The sequence below is a fragment of the Prionailurus viverrinus genome, unplaced genomic scaffold, assembly GCF_022837055.1.
Source record: "Prionailurus viverrinus isolate Anna unplaced genomic scaffold, UM_Priviv_1.0 scaffold_48, whole genome shotgun sequence".
Lineage (NCBI taxonomy): Eukaryota > Metazoa > Chordata > Mammalia > Carnivora > Felidae > Prionailurus > Prionailurus viverrinus.
Genome location: NW_025927611.1, coordinates 2,301,869 through 2,314,036, shown reverse-complemented (window position 1 = coordinate 2,314,036; position 12,168 = coordinate 2,301,869). Strand labels below are relative to the sequence as shown.

The following is a 12,168-nucleotide window of genomic DNA, read 5'->3' as shown; positions in this document are numbered from 1 at the left end:
GATAGATAGATAGATAGATAGATAGATAGATATAATGGACGGGTGGATGGATAGATAGATAGATAGATAGATAGATATAATGGATGGGTGAATGGATGGATAGATAGATAGATAGATAGATATAATGGACGGGTGGATGGATAGATAGATAGATAGATAGATAGATACATAGATAGATATAATGGATGGGTGAATGGATGGATAGATAGATAGATAGATAGATAGATAGATAGATATAATGGATGGTTGAATGGATGGTAGGATGGATGGATAGATAGATGATAGATAGATAGATAGATAGATAGATAGATATAATGGATGGGTGAATGGATGGATAGATAGATAGATAGATAGATAGATAGATATAATGGATGGGTGGATAGATAGATAGATAGATAGATAGATAGATAGATAGATAGATATAATGGATGGGTGAATGGATGGATAGATAGATAGATAGATAGATAGATAGATAGATAGATATAATGGATGGGTGAATGGATGGTAGGATGGATGGATAGATAGATGATAGATAGATAGATAGATAGATAGATAGATATAATGGATGGGTGAATGGATAGATAGATAGATAGATAGATAGATAGATAGATATAATGGATGGGTGAATGGATGGATAGATAGATAGATAGATAGATAGATAGATATAATGGATGGGTGAATGGATGGATGGATGGATAGATAGATAGATAGATAGATATAATGGATGGGTGAATGGATGGTAGGATGGATGGATAGATAGATGATAGATAGATAGATAGATAGATAGATATAATGGATGGGTGAATGGATAGATAGATAGATAGATAGATAGATATAATGGATGGGTGAATGGATGGATGGATAGATAGATAATAGATGGATAGATAGAAGATAGATAGATATGGATGGATAGGTGGATGGATAGTCGAGGTAAATGGGTAGGAAGCTGGAACGTATTTAGCTCACATATTTGACCTTTGATCGCCTGATTTCAATGCATGATTCATCATCCTACTTAACAAAGACTAACTGAAACTAATCTTCTGCAAGCCCCCCATCCACAGTTAAAATTTATATGAAATTAGATGTTTACTTTATTGTTTCATCAGAGAAGCAGTGTCATGAAATGAGTCGAAGGAAAACGGCTGACTGGGGGTGGGGGAGGGGAAAATCCCCTAAATGGACCCATTTACATTTGTTTCCATGTGAAATCTATAGCCTGCCCTGCTTGAGTCCGTGAGGGCAGGATGGCCCGCTGACGAGTGGCCCAGACTCAGGGCGGGGGTGGGCTTCATTAGCAAGACTGGGTTCAAATCCCAGCTCTGTCCGTGGGAGGTGCATGGCCTCCGGGCAGCGACCTCCTTCTGTGCGCCCAGTTGCCACCTTGGAAGACGGGATAGTATTGCTTTCCTGTGGCTACGGCAACACATGACCACACATGGGGGAGGGGCACTACAAACAACAGAGACTTTCTCTCTCACGACTCTGGAGGCCAGAAGGCCAAAGCCAAGGTGTTAGGAGGGCTGGTTCCTTCTGAAGGAGGGTTCAGTTAACAAGTGACGTCTTTCTCAAGTAAGCTGGTGGACTGGGCGTGGAAAGGAGGCAACTGAGGGGAAAATAGTTCACGTGAATGTGTGAAGTCCTGAATCTCTCTAGATTATCCAGGCATCTGTCCATCTACATTTGTTACCTAGGTATGTATCTATGTATGTATGTGTATCTGTCTATGTGTCCATCCATCTGTCCATCCATCTATATATCCATCTGTTCATTTATGTCTGTCTGTTATCTATCTGTCTGCTATCTATCTATCTATCTATCATTCCATCTATCTATTCACCCATACATCATATCTATCTTACCTGTCTGTCCATCCATCCATCATATCTATCTGTCTATCCATCCATCCATCCATGGGATGAGAATGTTCTGGAAGCAGATACAGGTGGTAAATTGAGAATATGCTAAATGCCCCCAATTTCTTAAAATTTTCTAATGTTTGTTTTTGAGAGACAGACATGGAGCATGGGCCAGGGAGGGACAGAGAGAGAGGGAGACACAGGATCCCCAGCAGGCTCCAGGCTCCGAGGTGTCGGCACAGAGCCCGACGCGGGGGTCGAACCCACGAACCGTGAGATCATGAGCTGAGCCGAAGTCTGACGCCTAACCAACTGAGCCACCCAGGCGCCCCCCGAACTGTCTACTTTTAAAGGGTGAGTTGTGTGTGATGTCAATGACATCTCAATAAAAACACACGCCTCTGGGGCGCCTGGGTGGCGCAGTCGGTTAAGCGTCCGACTTCAGCCAGGTCACGATCTCGCGGTCCGTGAGTTCGAGCCCCGCGTCGGGCTCTGGGCTGATGGCTCGGAGCCTGGAGCCTGTTTCTGATTCTGTGTCTCCCTCTCTCTCTGCCCCTCCCCCGTTCATGCTCTGTCTCTCTCTGTCCCAAAAATAAATAAACGTTGGAAAAAAAAATTAAAAAAAAAAAAAATTAAAAAAAAAAACACGCCTCGTGGGTCACGGGGTGGGGGGGAAGACTGAAGACATCTCTGTTTTAGTTCCCCGAGTCTCAGCCGACCGTTGCTCCTGTGTCCTCCCTGCCGTCCCCCCGTTTGCCCCACCTCCTGAGACATCCTCACCCCTCGGGTCACTGCTGGGGTGTCTGGAGCTGGCCACCCACGTCTCCTGGTCTGTGGTTGCCGTGGCCGGTTGAACCCCAGGCGGGGCCCGAGTCAAGAGGAAGCGTTGAGAGTGGCCACCTTCACTGATTAAGTAACACTTTCCCCCAGGAAGCCAGCATGGACTGGTTCAGGGTCCCAGGGGCTGAAATTGTTCTCATTTCCTTCTTTTCCGAGGCCGCAGACAGCTTTCTTCCTGGCCTGCGTCCCGGGGGTGACGGGGAAGGCACGGGCCGAGTGCCAGGGAGCCCGAAGAGGGCGTCTGCCCACCCTGAGCATGCGTCACACTACACGTCTGCAAACGCTTTCTCTGAGAGAGACCACGTCCCAAGGTGGGGAAACAGAGGCACGGAGTCCCTCCAGACGTGCCCCGGACACACGTCCACAGGTGGGGAAACCGAGGCACAGAGTCCCTCCAGACGTGCCCCGGACACACGTCCCACACGTGGGGAAACCGAGGCACAGAGTCCCTCCAGACGTGCCCTGGACACACGCCCCGCAGGTGGGGAAACTGAGGCACCGAGTCCCTGTGGACCCGCCCTGGACACAGGTCCCACAGGTGGGGAAACCGAGGCACAGAGTCCCTCCAGACGTGCCCTGGACACACGCCCCGCAGGTGGGGAAACCGAGGCACAGAATCCCTCCAGACGTGCCCCGGACACACGTCCCACACGTGGGGAAACCGAGGCACAGAGTCCCTCCAGACGTGCCCCGGACACACGTCCCACACATGGGGAAACCGAGGCACAGAATCCCTCCAGACGTGCCCCGGACACACGCCCCGCAGGTGGGGAAACCGAGGCACAGAGTCCCTCCAGACGTGCCCTGGACACACGTCCCACACGTGGGGAAACCGAGGCACAGAATCCCTCCAGACATGCCCTGGACACAGGTCTCACAGGTGGGGAAACTGAGGCACAGAGTCCCTCCAGACACGCCCCGGACACACATCCCAAGGTGGGGAAACTGAGGCACAGAGTCCCTCCAGACACGCCCCGGACACACATCCCAAGGTGGGGAAACCGAGGCACAGAGGGCAGAAGGAAGCTGAGCGGCCAGTGAGTGAGAGGTGTCATCAGAGCCCAGGCCCACGTTTTCTGACCACGAGTAGAAAGCACCGGGTCCTACGCAGTTGTTTGAGCCAAGCGCTGTCTGAGCCCTCCTCCCACACTGCGTCCAGCAGCCTGTCTCACTGTCTGCACTCGGTGGGTATTTTTGGGGCCACACTGGGTGCCGAGCGTTCCCTGAGGGCGGAAGGGACCGCCCCGAGACCCTCGCCTGCGCCCCCCTTTATTCAGCCCTGGTTTTCCCAAATGCAGGGAACTGTGTCCACAGGGTGTGAGCATCGGGGTGTGGGGACGAGTGACAACACAGGGACAGAAGAGGCAGAGGGTGTCCACAGGGTCCCCACGTCCAGGCCTGGACAGCCGAGGCCCCCTGGATCCAGCCATGCCTGAAGCTGACTTAGGTGTCTAAGTACCCATTTGCCAACTTCCACATTGACCTAAGATCGCATGAGTCAAGTTTCTGTTGTTTGGCATCCAAATCGTTACTTAACTCAGGGCCTCGGTTTCCCCGTCAGGAAAACCAGAATGAGAGCACCCGCCTGGATTAGGTGTCAGAACTCAGTCCTGGGACAAAGCCCTCGTAAATGTGGCCGGAGTAATGTCAGTGCTCCCTCCGTGTTAACTATTTTCCTAAAAGCCAGAAGCAACATCCCTCTGCCCCCATTAAACCAAAACTAAAAAAAAAAAAAAAAAAAAAAAAAGGAGCAAACGGCAGGTGTCCAGACAATTCTGGAATAAAAATCTTTGAAGAAGGCGACCTTGCATCTTTGGGGACACAGAGCAGCCCGTGCAGGTGGGTCTCTGGGGTGTGCCCTGCCTCAGCGTCCCGCCCCCCGCCCCCCACGACTGGCACACGTCTCCTTGGGTCCCATGACTTACAGGTGACCGACCGTCCTGGGCGAGCCGGCCCCGTGGAGTTTCAGAGCCGAGCGGTGGGGACCCTCCCCCTGGTGCAGACGTGGCTGTCCGTGTGGAGAAGGAATGGAGGCCGCGGGACCCCACCGCAGGTCCCCCAGCACACTCGACCCGGTCCCCAACCCCCGGGGACCCAGCTGGCCGCTTGTAACAAAAACCTGTCATGTGCAGATTTAATTAAACGCACTGAGGTTACGAAAGGCGGAGCCCCAGGGCACAGCCACAGCGCTTGGGGGTTCCTCTTTTTCACAGCCGACTCCCCGGTCGCTGCTGGGATTTACATATTTTTTAATACTTTTTTTTTTAAAAAAACATGTCATCAAAAAAAAGGTTCCCCTGAATACATATTCAGGGCAGCACTTGATGGGGGCTCGTGCATGATGAGAACAGGTGGGAGATTGAAGCTTGGCTTTCATTCAATACTTTTTTACATAGGACGACCGCTCACTGCTCCCTAGGAAGCAGCTCGAAAGCGTACAACGGCCTATTTGCTGAGGGTTCCCCCTGCGATGGGCTGAATTGTGTCCCCACACCCCCCGCCCCAGCCACCCCCTGAAATTCACGTACCGGAGCCCTGTCCCCAGGACCTCAGAATGTGCAGGATTTGGACACAGGGTCTTTAAACAGGGAATTAAATCAAATGACATCAGCAGGGTGGCCCGGATCCCTAGGGCTCTGATGTCCTTAGAAGAAGTGGAGGTCAGACCACAGACACACACACAGGAGCCACCTCATGAGGACGAGAGGACATGGGGAGAACACGGCATCTACACGCCCAGGACAGAGGCCTCGGCAGGAAGCAGACTCAGCCCTGCCTGGATCTCAGGCTCCAGGCCTCAGCCCTACCTGGATCTCAGGTTCTAGGCTTCAGCCCTGCCTGGACCTCAGATTCCCAGCCTCAGCCCTGCCTGGACCTCAGACACCCAGCCTTGGCCCCACCTAGATCTCAGAGTCCCAGCCTCACCCCTGCCTGGATCTCAGGTTCTAGGCCTGAGCCCTGCCTGGACCTCAGACTCCCAGCCTCAGCCCTGCCTGGATCTCAGACCCTCAGCCTCGGCCCTGCCTGGATCTCAGATTCTAGGCCTCAGCCCTGCCTGGACCTCAGGTTCTAGGCCTCAGCCCTGCGTGGACCTCAGACTCCCAGGCTCAGCCCTGCATGGATCTCAGACCCCCAGCCTCCACCCTACCTGGACCTCAGAACCCCAGCCTTGGCCCTGCCTGGATCTCAGCCTCCCAGCCTCAGCCCTGCCTGGATCTCAGGTTCTAGGCCTCAGCCCTGCCTGGACCTCAGACTCCCAGCCTCAGCCCTGCCTGGATCTCAGGTTCTAGGCCTCAGCCCTGCCTGGACCTCAGACTCCTAGGCTCAGCCCTGCATGGATCTCAGACCCTCACACTCAGCCCCTCCTGGACGTCAGATTCCGAGACTCAGGCCCTCCTGGACCTCAGACTCCCAGACTCGGCCGTGCCTGGACCTCAGCCTGTCAGCCTCAGCCCTGGCTGGATCTCAGACCCCTAACCTCAGCCTTGGCTGGATCTCAGACTCTTGGCCTCGGCCCTGCCTGAATCTCAGACCCCGAGCCTCAGCCCTGCCTGGATCTCAGACCCCCAACCTCAGCCCTGCCTGGATCTCAGACCCCCAACCTCAGCCCTGCCTGGATGTCAGAGTCCCAGCCTCAGCCCTGCCGGGATCTCAGACCCCCAGCGTCAGCCCTGCCTGGATCTCAGACCCCCATCCTCGGTCCCACCTGGATCTCAGACTCCCAGCCTCTGCCCTGCCTGGATCTCACACTCCCAGCCTCAGCCTTGCCTGGATTTCAGACCCCCAGCCTCAGCCCTGCCTGGACCTCAGACTCCCAGCCTCAGCCCTGCCTGGACCTCAGACTCCCAGCCTGAGTCCTGCCTGGAACTCAGACCCCCAGCCTCAGCCCCTCTTGGACATCAGATTCCCAGACTCAGGCCCTCCTGGACCTCAGCCTCCCTGCCTCAGCCCTGCCTGGACCTCAGACACCCAGCCTCAGCCTCTCCTGGATCTCAGACTCAGCCTCAGCCCTGCCTGGATCTCAGGTTCTAGGCCTCAGCCCTGCCTGGACCTCAGACCCCCAAACTCAGCCCCTGCTGGAGGTCAGATTCCCAGACTCAGGCCCTCCTGGACCTCAGACCCCCAGCCTCAGCCCTGCCTGGATCTCACACTCCCAGCCTCAGCCCTGCCTGGATTTCAGACCCCCAACCTCAGCCCTGCCTGGATCTCAGCCTCCCAGTCTTGGCCTTGCCTGGACAACAGACTCCCAGCCTCAGCCCTGCCTGGACCTCACACTGCCAGCCTCAGCCCCTCCTGGATCTCACACTCCCAGCCTCAGCTCTGCCTGGACCTCAGAGTCCCAGCCTCAACCCTGCCTAGATGTCACCCTCCCAGTCTCAGTCCTGTTGCTTCGTGGACGAATCTAGAACACACATCTTATGGAATGCAGGGCAAGCCCTTGAAGGTTTGTGACATTAGCGTGTTAGGAACGACGCCCCTGCAGACTCCTGCCTCACGGAGGGCACGTGGGATTTGTTGTTTCCTGTTGAAAAAGTGTGACGTTCCCATCGCACAACGCGGGGAGCGGTCCAGCTAGGGGACAGGTCAGTGTGGGCCCGCGGCCTGGCCCTGTTCCAGAGCCTGGAGGCCTGTGTCCCTTGGCTTGGGGCCCTTCCTCCGTGTGCAAAGCGTCCTGGGCACCGTCCCTCCTGTCCTGCGTTCTCTCTCCATCCAGGTCAGCCGGTGAACCACCTTCACGGCATCTGCAAACCCAGTGCCCTGTTTGCAAACCAACAGAAGCCACGTACAGGACGTGGCGACCAGGCGGTGGACGTATTTGGGGGCACGCAGGAGTCTTCCTTCCACGGCCTGGGGCGGAGCAGCATGCATTTGTGCAATCCCACTAAGTACGATGCCTGCTGCAATGTGTGCACGCAGGGGTATATGGAGAGTATGGGGAGAGTGCACGGCTGGGGTCCGAGACTCCCCCCGACCCGGGGCTGGCCACCCACCCCTCCTGGGTCTGTTCAGGCTTCTGAGAGGCCGAGTGTAGGCACTGAGGCAAATACACCCGGGCAGGACCCAGGGGACCAGCAGTGGGGACCAGAGGTGATGCACGGGGTGGGCGTTTTGGGGTCATAGTGGGGAGCAGGAAGGGGACAGAGCTCTGGAAAGCCTGGGGCCAGAGAGGGGAGCCCGTGACCCATCCCCACGGCCTCGCAATCGGGGTTGAGCGTGTCTGCATCCCCTACGGTTTGTAGGGCCCGAGATGGGGCTCCCGGTCCTGTGCAGAGAGCCCAGGACCAGCCAGGGTGGGGCGGTCAAGCTTAGCTCCCCGGACCTCACTCCCACCACAGAGAATTTGCACGTCGGCCCATACTCGGCGGACACGTGGGATGTTCTCATGTCTCGGCTGCCGGGACTAACGCTGTCAGGAACACGCAGGCGTGGCCGCTGTCCGAGGTCTCGGCTTCGGTGCTCTGGGGTCCCGACTGGGTTTGCTACATCAGAGGAAAGCTGCGACTTCGGTCGTGTGAGCATGTGACCTACACCCCGTGGTCCACGCCCACCGGGGACTGGCAGTCCGCCTCGAGCAGGAGGGACGCTGTGCACCTGCTGTGACACCGATGGACCTCGGGAACACGCAGCGCTCGGCGACGCGAGCCAGACGCGGGAGGGGAAATCCCGTGGCGGTTCCACGCAGAGGCGGTCCCCCCGGCCCTCACGTCCTGAGGTGCAGGGCGCCAGGGGCAGGGAGACACAGAAAGGCAAGGGGGTGCTTGACGGGGTCGGGGCTCCAGGTTCGCGGGACGAAGCGGTCCTCGAGATGGGCCGTGTGGCCTCGTCCTTACAGACGGCGGGACATGATCGTGCCCGTACGAATGTGCTTGGAAGGCAGGTCTCGTGGGAACCGTCCTCACCACAAAAAATAAAAGCCACATGGCACAGTAAGGCTGCCGCGCGCCGCCCCGGGGCCGCGGGGGCACCGGGGACTCTGCGTGTGCATCGCGAGCTCGCGTTTGGGGAGGCTGCGCACAGGCCGAAGACGGGACGCTGTGCACGCCGAGGGGGTCTCCTCTGCCCAGCGTGGCCCTACAGGTGGACGCGAATCCCGGGGAGGCCCCACGTGATGTCAGTCCCAGGCAGGAGGGAAAAGACCTGAGGGCCATTTACGGGTGCTTTTTAAAGTTCGCAAGCAAGTTGGAGTCCCCGAGACCGCCAGACTCCGAGGAGGCACGGGGGCCACTGTGCCATCGGCAAAAGGGGTCAGGGAACCCCCGGGCACCCTCGGCCTGGGTGCCCCTTTGCCCCACACGCCCCCCGCACCGAGTCGGGGCAGTCTGCGCGGCCAGCAGCCTGCCCAGGGAGTGGGCCCCCAGGGGCTTCCCGGGAGAAGGGAATCTCAGGGCCAACCCGGGACGGGCCCGGAGCCGAGCCCAGCCGGTCGCCTGCGGGGGTGGGGTGTCGGGGGACATGACACCCAGCAGGAGGGAAGTGAAGCCTGCCCAGCGTGGCGGTGAGAAAGCATCTCAGTTCTGTCCTGAGGGACGTGGGGAATTTCAACTCTGGCCTTTTAAGCGGCCGCAGGGGCTGGGGTGATTGCCGGGACCGGACTGCAGGAGGAAATGTCAGACCGGGGACACATTTGCAGGGTCCCCGGGACGGACCCCGCGGACCCTCGCAGGCCCCCGTGTGTCTGTTGGGCTCGGACTTCTATCTTTGGACCCACAGCCATTGACAGGCTTGCTGGGGGTGGAGGGAAGTCAGCGAGTGTAGACTGCCGAGAGAACAGACTTATCACCCTTGTTCTGGGCTGCTCTGCCTCCCGCCCTCCCCCACTGCTAACGTGGTGCTGCTGTGGGTGACAATCAGACAGGGACTGGCCCCCGCGGGGACGGGTTCCTCTTTCTCTGCACCTTCGGGGGCCCGGCCTGTTTCCCCCACACGCGCCCTCTCCCCACCTAGCCCTACGGGAATGGGGCCACGCTCACCACCGCCATCCGCCGAGCCCTGATTCGTGGCCTCCAACGGGGTTGGGGGTGCAAACGTGACCCCAAAAGGATCGGTCCACATCGTCACCCCCGGCACCTGAGAAGGACGCTTTATTTGGGAATTGGGTCTTTGCAGATGTGGGTAAGGGAAGGACCTCAGGTCAGCTCATCCTGGAGGAGGGGGGCCCTGAATCCGATGACAGGGGTCCTTGTAAGAGACACAAGAGGAGACACAGACACAGAGGAGAAGCCACGTGAAGGTGGAGGAAGAGACGGAGGGACGCGGCCACGAGCCCAGGGGCGCCTGGAGCCCCAGAAGCTGGAAGAGGAAGGAAGGAGCCTCCCCTGGAGCCTCTGAGAGAGCACGACCCTCCCCTGCCTGGGTCTCAGCAGCCCTGCCCCTCCTGGGTCTCATGGGTCCTGCCCTGCCTGGATCTCATTGGCCCTGCCCTGCCTGGATCTCAGTGCTCCTGCCCATCCTGGATCTCAGCGGCCCTGCCCCACCTGGATCTCAGCGGCCCTGCCCCACCTGGATCTCAGCGGCCCTGCCCCACCTCGATCTCAGGGGCCCTGCCCCTCCTGGATCTCAGGGGCCCTGCTCTGCCTGGATCTCAGAGGTCCTGCTCTGCCTGGGTCTCAGTGGCGCTGCCCTGCCTGGATCTCAGCAGCCCTGCCCTGCCTGGATCTCAGCGGCCCTGCCCTGCCTGGATCTCAGTGATCTTGCCCTGCCTGGATCTCAGAGGTCCTGCCCCTCCTGGATCTCAGCGGTCCTGCCCTGCCTGGATCTCAGCGGCCCTGCCTCACCTGGATCTCAGGGTCCCTGCCCCGCCTGGATCTCAGTGGCCCTGCCCTGCCTGGATCTCAGTGGTCCTTCCCTGCCTGGATCTCAGCGGCCCTGACCTTCCTGGATCTCGTGTCCTGCCCCTCCTGGATCTCAGCGGCCCTGCCCCACCTGGATCTCAGGGGCCCTGCCCTGCCTGGATCTCAGAGGTCCCACCCCTCCTGGATCTCAGCGGCCCTGCCCTGCCTGGATCTCAGTGGCCCTGCCCCGCCTGGATCTCAGGGGCCCTGCCCTGCCTGGATCTCAGCGGCCCTGCCCCACCTGGATCTCAGGGGCCCTGCCCTGCCTGGATCTCAGTGGCCCTGCCCCGCCTGGATCTCAGCGGCCCTGCCCTGCTTGGGTCTCAGTGGCCCTGCCCTGCCTGGATCTCAGCGGCCCTGCCCTGCCTGGATCTCAATGGTCCTTCCCTGCCTGGATCTCAGCGGCCCTGACCCTCCTGGATCTCGTGTCCTGCCCCTCCTGGATCTCAGCAGCCCTGCCCCTCCTGGGTCTCAGTGGTCCTGCCCCTCCTGGATCTCAGAGGTCCTGCCCCTCCTGGATCTCAGTGGTCCTGCCCCTCCTGGATCTCAGCGGTCCTGCCCCTCCTGGATCTCAGTGGCCCTGCCCTGCTTGGGTCTCAGTGGCCCTGCCCTGCCTGGATCTCAGCAGCCCTGCCCTGCCTGGATCTCAGGGGTCCTGCCCTGCCTAGATCTCAGTGGCCCTGCCCTGCCTGGGTCTCAGTGGCCCTGCCCTGCCTGGATCTCAGTGGCCCTGCCCTGCTTGGGTCTCAGTGGCCCTGCCCTGCCTGGATCTCAGCGGCCCTGCCCTGCCTGGATCTCAGGGGTCCTGCCCCTCCTGGATCTCAGTGCTCCTGCCCATCCTGGATCTCAGCGGCCCTGCCCCACCTGGATCTCAGCGGCCCTGCCCCACCTGGATCTCAGGGGCCCTGCCCTGCCTGGATCTCAGGGGTCCTGCCCTGCCTAGATCTCAGTGGCCCTGCCCTGCCTGGATCTCAGAGGCCCTGCCCACCCTGGATCTCAGTGGCCCTGCCCTGCCTGGATCTCAGTGGCCCTGCCCTGCTTGGGTCTCAGTGGCCCTGCCCTGCCTGGATCTCAGCGGTCCTGCCCCTCCTGGATCTCAGTGGCCCTGCCCTGCTTGGGTCTCAGTGGCCCTGCCCTGCCTGGATCTCAGCAGCCCTGCCCTGCCTGGATCTCAGGGGTCCTGCCCTGCCTAGATCTCAGTGGCCCTGCCCTGCCTGGATCTCAGAGGCCCTGCCCCCCCTGGATCTCAGTGGCCCTGCCCCCCCTGGATCTCAGTGGCCCTGCCCTGCCTGGATCTCAGAGGCCCTGCCCCCCCTGGATCTCAGTGGCCCTGCCCTGCCTGGATCTCAGTGGCCCTGCCCTGCCTGGATCTCAGGGGTCCTGCCCTGCTTGGATCCCAGGGGCTCTGCCCTGCCTGGATCTCAGCGGTCCTGTCCCTCCTGGATCTCAGTGGCCCTGCCCTGCTTGGGTCTCAGTGGCCCTGCCCTGCCTGGATCTCAGCAGCCCTGCCCTGCCTGGATCTCAGGGGTCCTGCCCTGCCTAGATCTCAGTGGCCCTGCCCTGCCTGGGTCTCAGTGGCCCTGCCCTGCCTGGATCTCAGTGGCCCTGCCCTGCTTGGGTCTCAGTGGCCCTGCCCT

At 59.2% G+C, this 12,168-nt stretch overlaps 1 protein-coding gene across 3 annotated transcripts in view; it reads right to left on the bottom strand.

Annotated features, from left to right (window-relative positions):
• Positions 1-12,168, bottom strand: part of P2RY8 (P2Y receptor family member 8) — a 42,657-nt gene that overhangs the window by 14,862 nt on the left and 15,627 nt on the right. The window contains exon 1 of one of the 3 annotated variants that reach the window (XM_047847390.1): positions 4,625-5,149. The exons of 1 other annotated variant lie outside the window; for it this stretch is intronic. Coding sequence is in view for 1 of the 2 variants with exons in the window: in XM_047847386.1 (XP_047703342.1) it covers positions 1,863-1,878 (16 nt within the window). In the remaining variant the exon portion in view is untranslated. Of the gene's footprint in view, positions 1-1,862; positions 2,009-4,624; positions 5,150-12,168 lie in introns of those variants that run through there. One more of the 3 variants, XM_047847386.1, reaches the window with a different exon arrangement.